Genomic DNA, 21749 nt, shown 5'->3' with positions numbered 1-21749 from the left:
ATGAGGGGAGGGATATAGGTAGAGGGGAAGAGGGGAAAGAGGGAGGAGATAGCAAGTTGGATAAGAAATACACACACTGCCTTACATATGAAACTGTAACCCCTCTGTGCATCACTTTGACAATAAAGAAATACATAATTTTTAAGTGAACACTTAAAAGCGATCATACGTAAGTTTTCATAATGTGTATACTACACTTGCCAACAGAACTTGAAATAACTGGCTGCATAAAAACTCCAGGTGATAAAAACTCATAACTCACTGACAGATGTGCTGAACTTACCTGTAACAAAAAATCAAAGAGAGCCATCTTGGACCACTCATAGTGATGGACTTCAGTACAGCCCCACTCCGGCTTGGGGACCCGGCCATTCAGCCAGCAGTTCTGTTTCAACAATCGTTGATAAATCCCCCAGGTGAGCTTAACTGAAGAATGGGTGTCGTTGCTTGCTGGAGCTAAAGAGGGGTCCCAGAAAATAGCAGGACATGGGTGGCCACCTGGAGAATCAGAAAAAGCAAACATAATGTGAGCAGGTGACACTATGGCCTGCACACCTGTCCTTGGGCAGGAATTAGCTACCTACCACCAATAGCAACATCCTTTAGCTAATGTGGTTTTATTCCACACCTAAAAGCAGCCACCACAAAAACAGGAAGAATGCAGGCTTTTCTACTTGTCTATTCAATATCTGAGTGGAGTTGCTCTCTATCTGTAATAACAACTGTCTGATTTTCTGAGGCCACATTAAAATGTCAGGAAGAAAAAGAATTTTTAGAAATCACAGATTTCAAAGAGAAATTGTATGCTTCACACCAATCACTGTAATCTCCAAAGAAGAGACAAGGCTGCTCTGAGGAAAATGTATTCACACACAGCAACACAAAGTGCACTTAAGCAAATGTCACTTATTCAACTTCCTGTTCAGGGATAATGTGTTTTAAAATTTGTTGTCACTCAGATTGCTTTTTGTCTCACTCATGATAGTTCAGTGGTGCAATGTCCCTAGTGCTACATTGTAGAAAGAATGACAATCCTGATTAAAGTCATTATGACAAGGAAGACCATGATGAGGCCCACCGAACATCACTTCAGGCTTGAAAACAACATCACTCTCAAGCCCCCATTTGTGCCAAATAAAGGCACTGAGAAAGTGCTGAGCAGCCTTGCTTAAAAGTTAAAAATTGGGCTGATGGTCTTGAAAAATATAAAAAAAAGGAACAGCTACATTACAAAGACCTGAAGTGGCCCAGTTTACTCATTCTGAACAGGCCTGAACAATACAGTCCTCTGAAATTAAACTGGAATGTACAGACATGCCCCAGGAATGTTAGCAGCCCTTGTAAATAGCCTCAGATGTTCTCGGTCTACAGCTTTCTTCAATGTTTCCTTGAGATTTATTTCACTTCCTTTCTTGCTTGCTTTCTTGTGGAGTTCTTATCTACAGGAAACAGTCATCTTCTCAAACCGTGCTTGAATTCGGTGACACACTAATCACAATAATTTTTAGAGCATTTATCTAATCATTCTAAACACCCACATTCCAGTTTTGTTCAGAAGAAAAGTTGTTCTTTTCATCTTGCAATTTGAACCAGGGCATGAGTGGAGTCCTTTGGATCATGCAAAATATGTCACACTAGTTGGCATCGTTAAGAGAAAAATAAAGGCAGAAACTTGAATCAGCACTAAAGAAAATTGCTTGTACCGATGTCTCTTTCTTTTCTACTTATCTTCATAAATACATTTTACTAAATGATCTACAATGGGCCTAATTATTTTTATTAGATATAAAACTGTGATAAATGTGTATACCCCAAATATTATGCCAGTTAAAAACAAAGAGAACAGGGAGGAAAAATTGAAGGGAGAGAAAGAAAATTCATTCAGGTAAAATTAGTGCAATTTATGTCCAAGACAAATCTGGACCAGTGTAACAAGGTGTGAATAGAAACACCACACACTTTCCAAAGCTGTTTCAGACATAAAGATAAACTCAAGAAAGCTACATATCAATGCCTTTTGACCAAAGTTTGCATGAATCACATTTTGGATTCCTAGGACTAGGAAATATTCAAAGGAACCTGAAAGCTAAAACTGAATTTCAAAAACACAAATTAAGGAGGTGGGAATATGGCTTAGTGGTAGAGTGCTTGCCTCATATGCACAAAGCCCTGGATTCGATTCCTCAGCACCACATATACAGAGAAGGCCAGAAGTGGTGCTGTGGCTCAAGTAGTAGAGTGCTAGCTTTGAGCAAAAAGAAGCCAGGAACAGTGCTTAGGCCCTGAGCTCAAGCCCCAGGACTGGCAAAAAAAAAGACCCACAAATTAATGCACAGCACAGGACAGGTAAGACATCGTGGTTTCCCTAGCAATTTACAGAAAACCTCAAAGGTACAAGAAAATGCTGTACAAGAACAATCACAATGGTGAGACAAAGGGCAAAGGGCAAATCAACACAACGGTGATACTCACAAGACACTATGTTGGATATTAACTGTGCAACTTGTGAGGGGGGTCTGGGGGGAGGGAAAATGGGAGAAAATGAGGGAGGGGGTAAAAATATTGACAAGAAATGTAGTCACTGATTCCTCGGAAGGCTAAATATAGAACTCCCCTATGACCCAGCAACCCCACTTTTGGGTATTTATCCAAAAAACCACAAACAAAATCACAGTAAAGCCACCAGCACAACAATGTTCATTGCAGCGCAATTTGTCATAGCGAGAATCTGGAACCAACCCAGATGCCCCTCCGTAGACGAATGGATCAGGAAAATGTGGTACATATACACAATGGAATTTTATGCCTCTATCAGAAAGAATGACATTGCCCCATTTGTAAGGAAATGGAAGGACTTGGAAAAAATTATACTAAGTGAAGTGAGCCAGACCCAAAGAAACATGGACTCTATGGTCTCCCTTATTGGGAATAATTAGCACAGGATTAGGCAAGCCACAGCAGAGGATCACAAGAGCCCAATAGCTATACCCTTATGAACACATAAGATGATGCTAAGTGAAATGAACTCCATTTTATGGAAATGATTGTTATATCACAGTTGTAACTACTTTCAACATCCCATATGTATCTGTAGTTTATACTGTTGATGATGTTCTTGTATCACCTTCTTGGATTGTAGCTACACTATTTCTGTAATCTTATCTGAGTATATTGGAAACCCTGTATACTGGTATTAGAATTAGGAAATTGAGAGGGAATACCAAAATTGAGAGACAAAGGGTAAATTAAGAGAAACAACAACAAAAGCAATACTTGCAAAACTGTATGGTGTAAGCGAACTGAACACCTCAGTGGGGGAAAGGGGGAGGGGGGAGGGGGTATGAGGGACAAGGTAACAAACAGTACAAGAAATGTATCCAATGCCTAACGTATGAAACTGTAACCTCTCTGTACATCAGTTTTATAATAAAAAAATTAAAAAATAAAAAAAGAAATGTACTCACTACCTTACATATATGCACATCATCTTGAAAATAAATTAAATCCAAAAAAAAAAAGGATAATCACAAACTCCTGGGCTATTTTCCCATTCCTTTCCAAGTATTTGCTTCTTTGTAAAACTAATTAAAAGTAAATCTCTTCATTTTAAGAAATACGGAAAACAAAATACATAGCATAGAAAACAAAATCACTGACAATTAGTAAAACATTCTGTTATTTGTCTATTTACCTCCAGTGGTTTCTTACCTTAGCTACTGTCATCTACGCAAATGGCCTGCAGAAACTGAGACATACAGCTAACATATGGTTTGAGCTCAGCTCAGACTATGGAAGCAATGAGGCCCTTTTAGTTGTATTCATGTTACTTCTTAGCTTTATAACACAAGCTCGTGTGCTACCTTTAAATGACACCATGCACTTAAGCCCTTAACAAACTTGTATAATGAAAACTTTCAGAATGCTATTGAACTCTACAGTGCTTAATGTTATCCACTCAACTGTGCCATGGCGGATAGGTATATGTGCTGAATCTGATTTAAATAGTATACAATGTGTATGTATTAAAAATCACATATAGTTTCCTAGCATGTAATTTTTGTTTTCATGGATCTCTTTCATTGTTAAAGGGAGAAAAATATAAAGAAAAGTCAATATGTAACCAAAACTTCCAACCTATGCCATTGGAAAGCCCTGGAAGTGCTATATAATGACTATTACAACAGATATATATGATTCAGTCACATAATATATTTCTTTAACTGACCTTTGTTACTTATTGAACAACTACTATGTGACAGCAATGTTCTAGAACTTGAAGCTTAACTTTGTAAATAAGTGCCTCCCCCAATCCCCGGAATTACATTTCTATCAGGGAAAAGAAGAACTGTATAAAGGAAAAAACAACAACAAAACCTACTTGAGATGACCATGTATACAGAGTTTGTCATAATTTCTTCATTAAATATATCACAAACACTTATTTTCTATTTTAAGATAATAATTGTGGTGTAGGAATGTAGCCCTTGCTGAAACATCTCAGTAAAGGGCAGCTACAACTATTTTGAGTTTTGAGAGCCATGAACTCTTCATCAGAGCCACTCAAGTCTATGACTACCTGTTTCCATGTCAGTAAGGCACAAAACGCAGCAGTGGACAATAAATGCGTGATTGTGACTATCCCAATAATATTCTATTGTGAACACTGAACTTTGAATTTCATGTCAGTTTCAACTGTCGAAACCACTTTTAGTTCATAAACTAAAGACAAATAATGAGCCATGTTGGCTTATATGCTAAAGCTTCTTCTAGCCTAGGAATTGACTCTGTTTTCTTTTCTCTTTCTCTGCTTTAGCAACCCAAGTGGTTCAACTGGCATTTGTTTTGTTACCCATAATTGAAAAGTGATTCTTAGGTTGCCAATGGTGGTGTTCAGCTGATAGAAAGGATTGGTTTTTAAGCCATGTCCTGTATTTTTCTCCATAGCCATCCAACAATGTGTTGAGAATCCTGAATACCAGGTAAAGACCCGATTTCCTGCCTGGCAGGTCTGTGCATGTCAGGAAAGGGGATTCCCGGAGAAAATAAAGAAAGCAGGGAAGCCTGATGCCCAGACAGCCCTGGGTGGTGGGGCCTCCTTCCTGTGTTCCTTCTGGGGTCTTACCATGTCTGAGTCTGGGTGTCGTGTCTAGCCCTGCAGATGAGCACAGTAGTCACTGTAGCTCCAAAATTCAGAGCAAGCTCTGAGTACCACTAAAAGGATAATTTCATTATATATTTTTTCCAGCTTTGAAAAGAATTAAATGAAGTTTGATAGATCTGAAATGATGACAGAAAAAAATAGCCCCTGAACACAGGAGCCTTATTAAAGGAACTTACCCTGAAGTGTTTCAGAGACGAATTCATCTCTTCACATTCCACTTTGTCAAAATGATGCAGTACTGTGCTCTCCAGAGAAATTTAACAGTGAAGACATAAAATTCTGACTGTCAGAGTGGTGAGAAAGCAAGTTTTAAAAGATATGTGGGTGTTCATGTGAATTAAAGGTTATATGGCTCTCTTAAAAAATAAGACTTGCCAGGAAAAGTTTTCCCCCAGTATCTGAATATTTCTCCTGAATTTTGATGTTATCTCGTCATTTTTTGTTTAAAAGAACAAAGAGGACCATTCCTCTGAGACGATGAACATAAAAATTAACCAGAAAGCTATGTTTCACACAATCTCCTTTGTCTAGATGAATTAAGTGTCTTCCATTCACTGTGAACATTGGCACACTGGCTTTGTTGAACTAGAAATGAACACAGAATACTGGGTGAAACGGTGAATGTCTGACCATTTTTGTCACTGAGCAAAAATGTCCTGGGCTCAGAAACTAAAAGTCCTTTCTATCACATGGACTAAGTTCCAAACTCCTTATAAATTAGACAAAAAGAAAGGGGCAATCCATCTCAGAGTCATTCATTAAGACAACTCTGTAAACTCACTAAAGAAAGCCAAGGCCAGTAAAACCTTGTGGGGTACCTTTGGTAGAGGAAACAAATTCTTTCAGGGCCCCACGACAAGTATCAGCAAGGGAGTAACAGCGAACATCAATACTACAGTCTTGCCCTTTGCAAAAGGCAATTGCTAATGCTCATGCAGCTCCGATCAAAGTGTCACAGAAGTCTGCATATGAGTGACTCCTTAAGTACTATCCGCTCTATTTTCCTTCAGAGCTCATCTTAGTAGGGTTTGGACAATTAAGAAATATTAGACTGATGAGAAAAAGCAGGCCAAATCTCTTGGCTTGAAGTGGATCCATGTGCAAGTTGGTAAGCAAGAAAACAGGCAGAACAGGAATTCAGGTTTATCAACAGGATCCAAAAATAAGTGACATTGAAAGATGAGATTAAATTTTCCATGTACTCGGGATCTTAAATATTGTTAATTCACATGATCATTTGCAAGCACTGCTTACTATCTGCACCTATTTGGTGCCTAATTTTTGCTTGGATGGAAAGAATTCAGAGTGATACGTACTAAAAATGGAGACCTTGTAGAAAGCCCCAGCCCAAGGCAAGATCTGAGCATGGAAAGCTTAGCATTTAGTAGAAGCAAATACTCATAGATATGATTGGTATATGATGGGACCAGTGAAGAACTAGCTGAGCTCTCAGCATAAAACCAAGAGATGAAGAAACATTGTGCCTCGGAAGGTGATAGATACAATGGTTCACAAGGGAAAAAACCTTTGCTGGGAGGGAATGGAAAATGAGGTAAGGTAGGTAAAAAAAGGAATCACAAATTGTTGACTATATTTCAACCACTTGTCTCTACACAACCTAAGGAACATCTTCAAACATTCCTAATAAGGCACTGAGTTCTCTAAGATGCTCAAAGAGTACTTGAAAATGTATCAAGCAGGCTTGAGGGAGAATCAAAACAAACAAACAAATAAACAAGAACCTGAACATCTTCAAAATAAATCTACATAAGGTTTCATGACTTTTTCGGAAGGAGGAGGAGTGGAGAGGCAACATTTCACGTTCTTAGAACTCTAAGAATCTAGATTCTAAAGTTCTAATATCTAGATTCTAAGACTCTAGAATCTATACACATAGGGTCAACAGAGCCAACCAAGTCTTGAATATAAAACTTATATATGATTTGTCTTAGAAAAATTTCTAGGCATATTCAAATCACAGTGACACATCGTCTCACACATGTTAGAATGGCTATTATCATAAAGAGTAACAATAACTGTCCTTTTATCTGTGTAAAGATAGGGGAAACTTCATTAACAATTAGGAAAATGTAAATGCATTCCAGAAAAACAGCAGGATAATAAAAGTAGGATATGTGGTCCAGGAAGCCCCTTGCTAGGTCAAAATCAGAGAAGCTGACAACAATCTACTGAAGAGATGTCTGAACTCCCTTGATCACTGTGGCCTCCTCATTTACCATGGCCAAGTGATAGAAGCACACTGGGTGTCCACTGTTAGATAAATGGATGAAGAAAGTGAGATACGTATACACAATCAGATTAAAATTCAAACAATGGAATGCTATTCAGCCTATAGAAAGGGGAAATTCTCTTACTTGAGACAACAAGAATAAATGTAGATGGTATTATGTTAAATAAAACAACAGAATGGACAAACTGTGATCTCCCTTATATGTGGAATATTAAAAAAAAAATAGACACTAGGTGGGGCCCAGGGGCTCACACCTGTAATCCTAACTCCCCTGGAGGCCAAGATCTAAGCTTCTGGGTTTGAAGCCAGCCAGGGAAGGAAAGTCTCATCTACATGTCATCACCAAAGTAGCCACAGAAATGGACATGTGGTAAATGTGACACCCGCGCTAGCCGTGAGAGAAAAGGGGGGAGGAGGAGCCCAAGGGCAGCACCTATGCCCCGGGGTCAATCTATAGGACTGGAATTAAAAGAAAACCAAATTACCAAAGCCTGGGTGAGGAGGATAAACAAGCAAAAGAGAAACATCCATTAAAAGGCATAATGAAGCTAGGTACGGGAGTATGTATGTGATGTGTAATCTTGTTACTCCAGAACTGAACACGAGCAGATCCTAAGATTTAGGCCAGCTCAGGCAAAGTTATCAACATCTCATTTCAAAAACAAAATTAAAGATGACAAGTCATAGTCAAAGACAAGTGTTTGCCTAGCAAGTGTGAAACTGTTCAATCCTGAATACAATCCTGAATCCTGAATCCAATTTTTTAAGTGCAAAGTTTCAGTTAAATTTCCTTATTTGGTTTCCTTATTATTTCCTTCTTATTCAGAAAGGAGGAGTTGCACATCATGATTTACTGCTGTATATAACAACTGTAATAAAGGGTATATATTGTATATTTCTGCTTAAAGAGATTATAAATACTTTCACAACAAAGAAACTCTAAGTGTGGGAGAAGATGGATTTAATAATTCCACTCTATAAATATGCATCAAATGTCACATGAACCTCGCAAACTATATATGATTATCAATCAAAACTACACTTAGTTATAATTAAAGAACCAATAGATTACTAGGCAATCGAGAATATATTTCTTCACATGAAAGTAAGCATTTTTTTACTTTATACAACTATTTTCTACATCATAGTTTATTGTCTCTAAATTGGACTGAATTAAAACCATCCCCATTTCCTCAAAAGTAAGCCAGATCCAAGGATGCAGGAAGGAAGAATGTCTTGTGCTCCATCAGGAACTACTAAACAATCTAAACCACCAGTTCTGCTGTTAAAAATAATGTCCTTCTTTGTTCTGAACCTTTGACTAATGGGCAGGAATTTCTACTTTCTAGGGCTGCGCTGGACTCCAGCTATATAAATGGGAACTTCCAGACTCTTCCTGTTTCTATATTCCATTAAAAAAGAAAAAAAGAATCAGATGTGAGTTGTCAGGGTGACTGTGCCAGACTCCAGCAAGAATCTCATTGTAGGGGCTGGGGATATAGCCTAGTGGCAAGAGTGCCTGCCTCGGATACACGAGGCCCTAGGTTCGATTCCCCAGCACCACATATACAGAAAACGGCCAGAAGCGGCGCTGTGGCTCAAGTGGCAGAGTGCTAGCCTTGAGCGGGAAGAAGCCAGGGACAGTGCTCAGGCCCTGAGTCCAAGGCCCAGGACTGGCCAAAAAAAAAAAAAAAAAGAATCTCATTGTACAGATAAAGTCTTAATAGCACTAAGGCCACTAGGCCCTGAGTGATTCTATGTTTATTGATGTAGCTAAACGAGCCGTGAATAGCTGACCATAGTAATCTCACATCACAAGACCAACTATATAACTCCTAGTCTTCAAACCCTTCAGCTACCACCACTGTCTGCAAGATCAAGTGCACGCTCACTGTCCACTTACCATACGCTTACCTCACTCCTCCAAACCCTCATTTTCAGTTTCTCCCAACTATTCGCAGTTTCCCGAACATATTCTGCCTCCTAAGCTTTTCATGCCGACTCTCTTTGCCCTTCCTGCTTCTCACTCCACTCCCAGTGATATTTAAGATTCAACTAGAGCATTACTTCTTCAGAAAGTCTTTATAATTTCTGCATCTACTCTCCTACTAGTACATTCTAAGATAAATCCTCTTGCTCTTTCTCTTTTCTCATAAAAACATATTCGTGGAGGTGTTTATCCTATGCTGCTTGTGCAGCAAGTCTACTTCGCTGACTCTTGTTGCCCAATCTGGGAGCTTGGTGAGGTTAGAAATAGCTAATGAGCTCAAAATTTTTTAAAAAAGTAGATGATGTGATATCATAGTCATCTGTAATCTCAATGTTCATACTGTAAATGAACTCAGAGAGATCAGAGCAAAAGTTAAAAACAGTTCCAAGGATGGGAAAGGTTTCTATGCCCTTGTTCTGTCCTGGTAGTACCCACCCGTTCACTTTTGGGTGTCCACGATGCTGTGAGACTCAGGAATACTGAGGGCAGATGGCAGAAACACCACTGCCTCCTACCCAACCCAAGACACCACCATGGGAAGGGGAAAAATTGAGACATCGTAGTTATATGCAGGAAGTAGACTTCAAGGCTCCATGGAAAGGCGGTTGTAGTCTAGATGGTGATGGTGGAGAAGGGCCCAGGCTGCAGCCGCAGGAGGCCCACAGTGGAAGTGAAGCAAGTCACAGTGATGAAGAATGAGACTCCTGAGCCCCTCCACCCCTGTCTGTCCCCAGCCTCACTCCACACCACAGACTCCCCACGACGCTATTTGTCCAGCCCCACTTTCTTCACAGATAAGCGGCAGAAGGATATACAGAATGAATTCAACGTGACAATGATTAGCAAGTGTTTCCTACTCCATGAATAAAAGCTATTACTATGATTCAATATAGTTTCTAAGGACTTTAAATTTTTTAGGCGCCCATTTATTTATCAATATCTAGATAAACTAAAATCTTAAAAAAAAAAGTCATACATCACAGAGAAGTAAATCAGCTTAAAAAATTGATTGAAAATAAAAAGTGGTCTTTATGAGTACTATTCTGTGGTAGGAGGCACTGTCGCCCAGACTTTACACATCAACTGATTTTTTTATGGCAAGTCTAAGGTAAATACTATTACCAGCTTCATCATCATTATGTTATCATCATCATCCCAGTAACACTAGAGAGGAAAATAAGACATAGAGAGATGGGTTAAGTTGACCCAGGTCACACAGCTGCAAATAGCAGAATCAGAATTCAAAGAGGAAATGTCTATTCTGCCAGTCCATTCCCTTAGCCACACAGCTATTCCCCCCCCCCAAGCCCAGGCCCATGCTACACATAAAAGCAAATGCCATAGAACTGAATGGATTATAGCCAAATTGGACTAAAAAGCAAACTGTGAGCCAATTATCTGAGTTAGAAAGGAGGACGGTCTAGTCCAGCCACACCTGTGTGGTTATTAGACCAAACCAGAGCTGCAGCAGCTTTAGCTTCGATGGAGATTGCTCATGGCCTTGAGATGAGGAAAGTGCTCAGGAAGTCTGCAACCGATGATAGTACTCTCCAGGCTTCCGAACTTTCAGGGTACCCACTAGTGTCACTTCCACGTGGATGGGGATTCTGAATAGCTTTGATCACTGATCAGTGACTAAAACATCAGCAGCCTCAGTGACTAAAAGAATGGTTGACAAATAGTAGGTGCTCAGTAACTACTTGTTAAAGAATAAAGGCAAACATGAACCCATGGATGGAAAAAGATTACATGGAGTTAAGACAGACACATGCCTTACACTGTGCAACCATTCAAGGCCCTATCTACCCCAGCCTAAACAGGATCAAGTAAGGAATTCCAGAGACACCTAAGAAGTTGTCAGTTGCCAGGTCCTGCAGTGGGCGGGAGAAGGTATGTAGTGAGCAAACAAGAGACACTGTAGCACAACGCTGCTTAGAATCCAAGCTCAGTAAGCTTCTGTTCCCTGAATGAATGCAAGTGTTACTTACACTGATCCACTCAATGTGATTACTAAAGAAATGGCCTCAGGGCTTCCCTGATAAAGCATGCAATGCACTGTCAGTCTAAAATTACAAAAATAAAACATGATTAAATGCTCTTAAATAAATATTTTCAACAAAGTTTAAAGATATGTCAAGGATTTGTACAATTTGGAAAGCAATGTATTTCCAAGTGGTAGATGCAACAGAATTGCCCGCAAATTTATGTTCAAGGCCCAACCACCTGTGGCTTATTCACATCTATTATTCTAACCATTCAGAAAGCTAAGATCCGAAAAATCATCCTTTGAAGCCAGCCCAGGGAAGAGACTTCATCTCTAAAATAATCACAATAAGCTGGGCTTAGAAATGTGGCTCAAGTGGTAGAGGACCAGCTGGGAGCAAGCAAGCTGAGTAAGTATAAGACCCTGAGTGAAAACCCTTATATCAGCAGGAAAACAAACCTATCAGCATGGAAAAATACTATGCAAATAGACCCCCCACGTTTATCTGAGAGCCTGAAGGATACAGTTGCAAAGGTGTCATCTTTGCTTCCTCATCTGGCACAGAATCTCTTGGAAGACATAGTGCGACTGAGTGCACTTGAAAACTTGACAGACCTTACTTCTCATGCTCTCTTATAAGAGGAGAAAATGCAAGCTGGAAAACAGTGAGGAATTCGGGCTCTACAATGAATTGAAGTGGAACTTTGTGGGGTGCCTCTAGTTTGTCATCTCCACGGCCTGCCTACAGAAACCCCAGAACTAGGCTACCTTGATTCAGTATGACAGCTCTGGTGCAATAAAACAGAATCCTAAAAATAAAACATGCATACTGCACCTTCCATACTGGGCATGAAAAATAGGAGGGTACCTAAATGCTACCAAATGAGGTCCCTTGATATCCACTCCCATTACGGTGGGCACCGTAAGGGAGGCTCTAAATCAAAGAACACATTTGGGTACTGGATTTTCCTTTCTTACACTCTTGACTTTACAGGGACATATCTTCTTTCCTTACTCTAGATAAATACTGAAAATAGGTTCTTCGAAAAGGTCATGTAAATGCATCATTGCCACACATTAGTACCTTTTAGAAGGCTTTGAGACTCTTACCAGAATAAAAGGCAAAAAATAAACCTTGACTCTTACTAGGAAAATGTTAAGTATTGTACATTCCAGGGCTCAAAATGGTATATTACAATTTGCCTTTAATGGAAATATTTCCAAAGTTAGATTGCTAAAATAAAATTAGGTAGGAATATTGGCATAGGTGATCATAGCAGAAATTAGCCTGCTAACATTTGTCAATAACTCATAATTTTGCCAATGTGTGTGAGAGAGAGATAGTCTGGGCTAAATGAAGCAACATGTAGAGATGTGAGTAGGTGACAAAAGTGGATACAAATTCAAGTTCCACTGCTCAATAGCCTGGTTACACCAGGTACTTGAGCCCCAGAACTTCCCTATTCAAAACAACTATAATATTTGTTAGAGTCGTTTTTGAGTAAAATGGACAAAAACATCAAAATTAGTATGGTGCATAGTCTCATGGCTTAAATCCTAGCTACTCAAAAGACTAGACCGGCAGGGTCATGGTCCAAAGCCAGCTGGGGCAGAAAAGCCCGAGGGTCCACCTCTACTTAACCAGCAAAAAGCTAGGAGATGTGACTCAACTAATAAGAGCACCAGCAGAGCCTGAGGCGGCATCTGAGCTCAAGCTCACCAGAAAAGACCATACAGGGTTGTATAATGCATAACACTAAATTTTATACATATTTTGTTTAAGATTTTGAGGAACTTACAGTAAAAAAAAGTTTTTAAAAGAAAACAATCCAGATGCTATATTTTATATTTGAACATCTTCACAGATACTCATGGGGTGAGACTGCACCAGGCTAATTGCTGGGTTCCGTATTGCTACACAGTAACTACACACAAATGCACCATTCCCCAAGTGACCCCACTCATTTTCCAGGGTAACTTTGGATATCTTAGTGTTTTATGTTTTGTATCCTATCATGTGTACATTATTCAGCCTGTATATGAGATTTTTACTACAAAACTGTAAGAGGCTCTATTAGATGATTTTTGCCTAACTGTAAGCTAATGTAAGTGTTCCTGTAAAATGCCTTATCATCTTTAAGATAGCTGGAACTAAGTTGTGATATTTGGTAAGTTCATATATTGGATTTATTTTCGACTTCTGGTATTTATCAAGACATTGTAAATCAAAGCCATCTGTAAAAAGGGTTTTTATCTTTAAACTGAATCCACAGAGATTTACCTGAGAGATAGGGGGCAAGAAAATCATTCAGATCATAGCATTTTCTTCTCTCTTGAATCTCCCTTTACATCCCAGACATCCCACTTGTCTGCAAGCAATTTGTATGACTTCAAGCAAGGAACCTAACTACTCTGTCCTTGAGCTCAATTTCCATGTCCATTAAGTATCTGTCATGAGTCCCAGGCTCTATGACACCTGGGTATACCTCCAGAATTCTGATAAAGACCTGATGCGACAGAGGAAATACTGTTCTTAAAGGAAATACTGTCCTACTGAGCCAGGGGAGCTCTATGGACACCCGCGGTACCGGTGCCTGCCCAAACGTGCTGCCACTCGTGAGTGGTGCTATTTGGATAATCAGGTACACACTCACCTAAATCCACTCGTGAATGGTGCTATTTGGACTCACCTAAGTCCACTCATGAGTGTGTGAGTGTGCTATGTGGATAATCAGGTACATACTCGCCTAAGTCCACTCATGTGTGTACTATTTGGAAAATCAGGTACCTGCCTAAATCCACTGGTGAGTGCACTATTCAGATAATCAGGTGCACACCCACCTAAATCCACTCGTGAGTGTACTATTCGGATAATCAGGTGCACACTCACCTAAGTCCACTCGTGAGTGTACTATTCGGATAATCAGGTGCACATTCACCTAAGTCTACTCGTGAGTGTACTATTCAGATAATCAGGTGCACATTCACCTAAGTCTACTCGTGAGTGTACTATTCAGATAATCAGGTGCACATTCACCTAAGTCCACTCGTGAGTGTACTATTCAGATAATCAGGTGCACACCCACCTAAGACCGCTGGTAAACAGGACTTCTGCTCCTGGAATGTGCAGGGCATCTCCCAGCTAGGAGAGCTGGTGCCACAACTCCATTAGCCATTGATGTGCTTAGCAGTGAGTGTTTGTTCCAAGGAACTTTCTCACACTGGCCTGCTATGTGACCCTGGGAATCTAGAGCACTAAGACAGGAACCAGAATAAGGAAGGAATGCCCTATGTAAATCATTGGTGGGTTAAACAGTACCCATTCTAAAATCTAGTTTTATACTCCCAAAGAGGATGGCGAAGTGGCTTATTCTCTAGTAGCTCCAAGTGCTTTAACTCACCCCTCCCAGGAAACTTCACTGAAATGTTAGTTGTGTGTCTGTGTGTGTGTACAGGCACATACACACTCACACATGCACCAGTCCTGGGGCTTGAACTCCAGGGCCTCGGCAATGTCTCTGATCTTCTTTGGCTCAAGGCTAGCATGCTACCACTTGAGTCTCAACTCTACATCCGGAGTTTTTGGTATTTAGTTGGCGATAAGAGTCTCATGGACTTTCTTGCCCAGGCTGGCTTTGAACTGTGATCCTCAGATCTCAGTCTCCTAAGTAGCTAGGACAGGTGGGAACCACCAGTACCTGGAAAAAACGCTAAATGTTATGGTGGTGAAAAGACCAGGCAATGTCCTCTAAGCCCTTTGAGGTCCTTTGGAGCCCCCTGCGCCTACCTGTAACACCTGTAACTTCTAGGTAACTTCTAGAGAGAATCTCAGAAACCAAATCCACAGTCACGAAGCTTGACAAGCAAGTCAATACATACACACCCAAGACGCTGCCTCAATTCTCTTATTGCTATGGAAAGAGGTTAAGTATGTAGGGAGAGAGAGCCAAAGGCATGGAATAGAAGAACACAGTCTGGCCGTATGCCTCTTAAAACAGTGAAAACAGATAACTTACTTCCATGTGAATTTTAAAATAAAACTCCCAAAGAAGGGAATTCTGTGTCCACAGTAACCTGTCCTGAGACTCCTGAATGCCTGCGGGCCCTGGGCGCCTCCACTCTGCTTCCTCCCTGCCTCCTGCCCGTCTCCCTGGGCTGTAATTAGATTTGATGGGGGGAAGGGGGGGGGAAGCTGGGATTACAGTGAAGCCCCCACCCGAATCCCCGCCCCCCCACCCCCACCCCCCCCCACCCCCAGCCGCGAAAGGACGACGCGTGGGAACCTGCTACCTTGGATGAACTCGGCCTTCCTGCTCACCGACGGCAGGGTCCTGTTGAGCCCCAGGATCCTGTCCAGGTGGAAGGCGAACACCTCGCTGGTGTCGAGCGGCTGCTTGAGCAGCGCGCAGGGGCGCGGCCCGCAGGGGGCGCCCGCGGCGGCCGGGGCGCCGGCCCCCAGCAGCAGCAGCAGGCGCGGGGGCCCGCCCGGGGAGGCCCGGGGCTGGAGGCCGGCCGCCGCGCCGTCGGCCAGCAGGCGCATGGCGCGGAGGTCGTCTCTGCTCAGCCACGCGGGGGCGCGCCCGCTGTACATCCTGATGTGGCTCTCGCCGCCCTCCCCGGCCTCGGCGGGGCGAGCTTCCCGGGCCGAGCCGGGCACGGCGGCGGCGGCGGCGGCATAGGCCGCCCGCGGGGCAGCTTCCTGGGGCGGCGGGGACGGCGGTCGGAGCCAGGCGTCGCGCGCGAGGCCCGCGGCGTGCTTCTTCCTGCGCTTGGGCCTCACGGTGCCGCGGATGTGGGCGGGCTTGCTGCGCCGGGAGCGCAGGGTGATGTACACCACGTTGGGCTGCACGGTGCTCCCGTTGTCCCGGGCCTCCTCCGGCGGGGCCAGCGTGCCATCGAGGGGGATCTCGGGGAAGGGCGCCCCCCGGGCGGTGTCACGGCTGCTGCGAGGCGGCCGCCCGGCGGCTGCCTGCCCCGGCCCCGGCCCCGGCCCCGGCGGCGGCGTGGAGGCGCGCCCCACCTGGCTCACCAGGAAGCCCAGGTAGATGGCGCAGGCCGTGCCCAGCAGGAGGTTCCGCCGGCTCCGGGGCCGCCGGCCGCCGCAGAGCTGGCGCAGCCGCGGGCCGCCCAGGGAGCAGGCGAGCCGCTGGGTGAGGGGCCCCGGCTTGCCCCGGCAGGTCATGGCTCGGCCGCGTGCACATGCTGAGCGGATCCCGCCGTCGGCCGTGGGCGCCTGCCGGCCTGAGGCATGGCTTCCTGAATCCGGCCGCCGTGTCCTGTCCAGGATCTAAACGGGGTCCCCGGGGAGGGGGGCGGGGGGCGGGGGGCGGAGGTGCTGGTGACCCCGAGCTGGGAATGCTTCTGACACCGACCACAACCAGCCTCCAGAGTTCAGAGCTGCCTTCCCAAGGAGGACTGAGGGCCGCTTCTGGAATGAATGGAAACAGTTCACTGAGTCACCATCTCGAACCATTTCAGTTCCCCGGCCGGCCAGGGGAAGGGAGAAATTAACTCTTTCGTGCCATAAATAGCACCACCAAACTGGACGTCAAGTTGACAAACCCCAAACAAAGCAAATATGCAGGCTTGATCATCAGCTTAAAGTAGTTACAACCCCACACACATATACACACACACACACGCACACACATTTTAAAAAATAAGTTTTTGTGACTTCTATATAGAATCATCTCATTTGATTCTGAAGCAGAGTATTAAAATTTAATCAACCTGAACTTTTTCTCTTCACAATTCAGAAATAACTTAGGACAAGAAATAGAGAGCCTTTTAAAAATTTATACCTATCGCACATTATTTTTATATTTTTACATATTATATTACATTTAACGGGGAAGAAGCAGTAAGTATCAGCATTAAGTTCAGAGCCATATTCTCTGAATCTAATGCCACAGATTATTTTCATAACATGTCCCATTATCTTACACTCAGTTTTGGGTAATATAAAGCCATACATTAGAGAGCTTAGAAGCTACAACATTCTTTCAATATCTATTTCCCCATCCTTCAATATCTCTCACTTTCTCTCTCTTTCACACACACACAAAAAAAATCCGACTATCTTTTATTTTCTTTTCTTTCCACTAAAGTCAGCCTAAAGAAAAGAATCTCCAGTTGCTTTTTTGTTTTTTCCCCACATGATTAAGTAGTGGAAGAAGAGCATAAGCGGACTGTACTTACACGGAGCGGGCCTCACGCTTGGCTCGGGAAGAATGTGATCCCGACTGTAATGCAAAGAACTTTTGAAGGCTGAGGCATGTAAGTAGAACATATTTCATGGTCAAGAGTTCCACAGTGCAAACATTTCAGCTCAGCTTTCAAAGTCCCCGTCTAGTGAGGAAGGAGTAAAATGGTTACTTGTGAACTGGCGAGTGCATACTTTTCAGACACATTAGAGGTATTTATTAAACTATGATTAAAAAATACACTTTAATGTTCAGTTCTGAAAAAGCAAAAGCCATAGAGAACCCGTTTTCATTCAAACAGCTTTCCACCTATTTTTAACCCCTGGGAGCCCCCTAGTGTCCCATTTGCAAACACACACAGTAATGTCCATCTGTAATTGAAAAGGGTCTAGAGTGCTTGCCTAGCTTGGTGGGGATGTGCTCTAAAATAAATGCTTCGTAAAATGAGAGATGCCTTCACTTCTCTACCCATTCTAAGTACCTGGGTCCCAGAACCTAATGCTTACTTTACCATGCAGGTCATTCGCCAAGTGACACTGCTCTCCCATGCATCGTGGCAAGAGAAGGCCTGCCTAGAAGGAGAGCAAAAGCTACGAAAGGGTTAGTGCAAGGGAGGAGAGAAACGCAGCCACAGTGAGATAAGAGACACAGAGATAGCAAATGACATTTACAGTCACACGGGGCAACGGTTCATAAAAAGCAGACGCAGGTCCTCTCTGATTGGAAGTTTTTAAAAAACAGGTTAGGGATTGGCTTAGGTTGTTTGCATGTCCTGGCACCAAGGCAGGAGCTGATGACCTTGGGGTCTCGCTCAGCTTATTCTAACTTCCACTGCAAATAGAATCCAAAGGCCAGAAGGCTCCAAAGGAACAAGTCTCCCCCCATTAGAAAAGAAGGTTCTGATACTGAGGGATGGATAAGAAATTGGAATGTGATGTATAACTCTCAAAACACAACATTTCACAATGCAAAAACTAGCCAGGGATTGAAAATATATGTAGAAGACAGAAATAGACATACAAGTGGTGACATGCCAATAGTTATAATGAGACTGTTACTTCAGACTCTTAAACTTAGTTCAGTCATCATCTTCAATTCCATCACACAGTGGAAAGAGAAGGAATGAGTTCAAAATCCACAGAAGCCGGTAGGCTTGTAGCTGTAGGCTAAACTTTGTGAAAAGTTGTATGTCAAACCTTTGCCCTCCAACACTGAGAGCACCTGCTTCCGCAGCATGGAACCATTTTCTAGAGAGCAAGCGAGAAGTTCTCAGAAGAAAACCACGCAAGAGTTGTTTGTTCTCTCTTAGCATTTCTATATACTCAGATGAATAACTGTCTCCAAAATTAGGAGGACTAAGGTGCATAGTACAGTATATCTACCTCAAATGTCCAGTCTTTGGCAGAAGCCAAATAATAAAAAGCAGAATTTGCTTCTGGACTTTTTTGTTGCTGTTATTTTAAGATGAGGTCTCATGGCGGCTCTCCAGCTCCAACCTCCCAAGTGCTGCAACCCCCATGCATTCACCGCGCTCCAGTCTCCCAAGTGCTGCAATCCCCATGCATTCACCGCGCTCCAATCTCCCAAGTGCTGCAATTCCCATGCATTCACCGCGCTCCAGTCTCCCAAGTGCTGCAATTCCCATGCATTCACCGCACTCCAATCTCCCAAGTGCTGCAATCCCCATGCATTCTCCACACTGGGCGTCTCTTCCAGTCATTTTGGAAATTGTCTTTTGGTGGGGAAATGCCTAGGAAGCAGACATGAATTGGATGAATTAGTAGATTTGGTATACTCACCCACTTAAAATATGTCTCCTAATTAGAAAAGACACAATACATTGTATTCCCCTAAAGCCCTGACAGTGACTGCAGATACCACTGAGGCATATGATTATGGGGATGGGTCGGTCTTTATCTCCCCCTACAATGCACTTTCTGAACCTTCAAGATACCATAGTGGCATTGCACTGGAATTAGTGTTTAGCCAACACATGAATAAAACCAATACTGCAGTAAACAGGGCTTCCTGTATATGATCAGAGATGGTTCTGTCCATCATTTCATTCACTACCTAGCCAAACCTGCCCTAGGGCCAAGTAGCTCTTCTCAACACCCTTGAATGAAAACTCAAGCAGGTTCCTTTTTTTTTTTTTTTTTTGGTTTTCCAATCAGTGTAAGGTCCTCAACATACACACACAAGTATGTAAGTTAATTCTCATGTTAGATTCTATATCCTCTGCATGTTTTTGCAATAGTAGGGTTTGAACTCAGGGCCTATGCTCACTGGGCAAAAGCCCATCTCTTCGGCCATACACTAGACTTCTTTTATTTTACTTTATTTTTCATATGGTCTTTCAATTTTGCCTTTGCCAGCCTTGAACTTGATCTTCCTGTTTCTGGCTTCAGAGCGGCTGTAATTATAGCTTTGCCCCCACCACACCAGCCCCTACCTTTGAACTTCTCTTACAGTTGAAAATTATGAGAAAACACAGCACCATCTAAATATAGCTCACTGGTGAAGGACTTACCTACCATGCTGGGCTCCATCCCCAGCACCAAGAACAAAACAAGTCAACACCTACTGAAAATAAGGAGAGGAACTACATCTGGGATTCTTTTCCTTCCATCCACATTTTCCGACTCTCACCTGCCCACCTACTCCCCCACACTAAGTCTGGATCAAGAACTTCCAGGCAGGAAAGATTGTAATAATTTTTTTTTTTTAAGTAGTAATAACAACAGAAAAGTTCTTACTCCTGCCCAGAAACAGTGTGTCCAGTTGGAAACTCCCTGGCTGTCACAGGTTGTAGCAGTGACCTCTAGTGGGCATTGTAGTAACTGCAATGACACCACTGTCAAATCAGCTCTGGCTGGCTGTTGCTCTCTCCTCACCCACTGCAAGCAGGCAAGCCCTCTCTGCTTTATCAAGTTTGCCTCATCCTCTAGCCTGTTCTCCAGAACATCATATAAAATGGTCGACAAGCTGCTTTGCACACCTGGGCTTCATAAATGGCCCAAGAGGCAGTCATCATATTTTGTCACATTATCCTCACTTTTGCCCCAGCCTTGGGCAAGATGGGCCACACCTCATCACAAAATGTGGAAGCAATCGCCAACTACTTCTCTGCAATCTATTTCTCAAGTCTCATGTCTTGAAATACTTTTTGAAAATGTATTCTTATATATAACAAAGCTAAATTCCTTCGGCGAGTAAATGGATGAATGAGTTTGAAAACCTGTTGACATAATCTTGCAATATAGCTTATGAGCACACCTAGTGCACTCAAAATATTAATTATTATTATTAGATCAGGAGTAATAAATTATATTTCTAAAGTATTTCCCCTTTGTACAAAAGAATGATGCAGAAAAACTGTACCACCTGACTCAGGCCTTTGTCTTTATGATCTTCCAGAGTCCCTGGGCACAGAGGGAGAGGTAAAGGGGGAAAGATTAATTGAAAAGACAAGGTGAGCAGAGCTTCTGCTCTACAGGAGGGATCCTAAGGGAAGACGTTGCGTGGAGCCCATCGTGAAGAGGCTCATAAGGTGTCTCTAGGAGAGAGCTACCTGACTCTAAGATCGTTAAAGAGCCTATGGCCATATCAGTTTCCAAACCAGCCAGAGGCTTCACACCACCTCCATGTACCCTTCCACCCCTCCAGCTAGGTGCTTTTAGAGCTCACCCCTCTGTGTTCCAATCAGCGTGGGGCAATGGGCCATGATGTAATGCCCACAAGTGTCCCAAGGCCAGGATGAGGAATGTAGAGCCTCTATGAAAGAGGGCTCTGGCCCTGGTTGACTTGCCAAGCGCTCTCTCTCTCTCGCTCGCTCTCTCTCTCTCTCTCTCTCTCTCTCTCTCTCTCTCTCTCTCTCTCTCTCTCTCTCTTCTTAAGAGGATCTACAATGGAAACAAGGTTAAAATGTAGACACTACAACAAAGGTATAACCTATTAGAACTACTTGTGAACCCTCTAATCCACCCCTGTGAAGGAGGGAGTGCATCGTAAGGGGGAAGACCTAGGGACTGAGCAAGACCTAGAGGCTGAGGAAGTACTCTCCCCCTTCCTTGATTTTGTGATCTGTGCACATTTCCACATATGTCTTTCAAAAAGAGGTGGTGGGTGATGAAGGAGGTATTTGTTTCTAGTTTGTAGCT

The 21749-nt window shown here is 42.8% G+C and overlaps 1 protein-coding gene across 1 annotated transcript in view; it reads right to left on the bottom strand.

The window, feature by feature from the left end:
• Gask1b (golgi associated kinase 1B) overlaps positions 1-16686 on the bottom strand; it is a 49148-nt gene extending 32462 nt beyond the window's left edge. The window contains exons 1-2 of the mRNA XM_048364361.1: positions 15677-16686; positions 284-498 (exon numbers count right to left, since the gene is read on the bottom strand). Of these exons, the coding sequence (XP_048220318.1) occupies positions 284-498; positions 15677-16568 (1107 nt within the window). The 5' untranslated portion in view covers positions 16569-16686. The remainder of the gene's footprint in view (positions 1-283; positions 499-15676) is intronic.
• Between the last annotated feature and the right edge of the window lie 5063 nt (positions 16687-21749).

This window comes from Perognathus longimembris, chromosome 16, assembly GCF_023159225.1.
Source record: "Perognathus longimembris pacificus isolate PPM17 chromosome 16, ASM2315922v1, whole genome shotgun sequence".
Classification (NCBI taxonomy): domain Eukaryota; kingdom Metazoa; phylum Chordata; class Mammalia; order Rodentia; family Heteromyidae; genus Perognathus; species Perognathus longimembris.
Note: the sequence above shows the minus strand (reverse complement) of the source record. Positions and strands in the feature narration are given on the sequence as shown.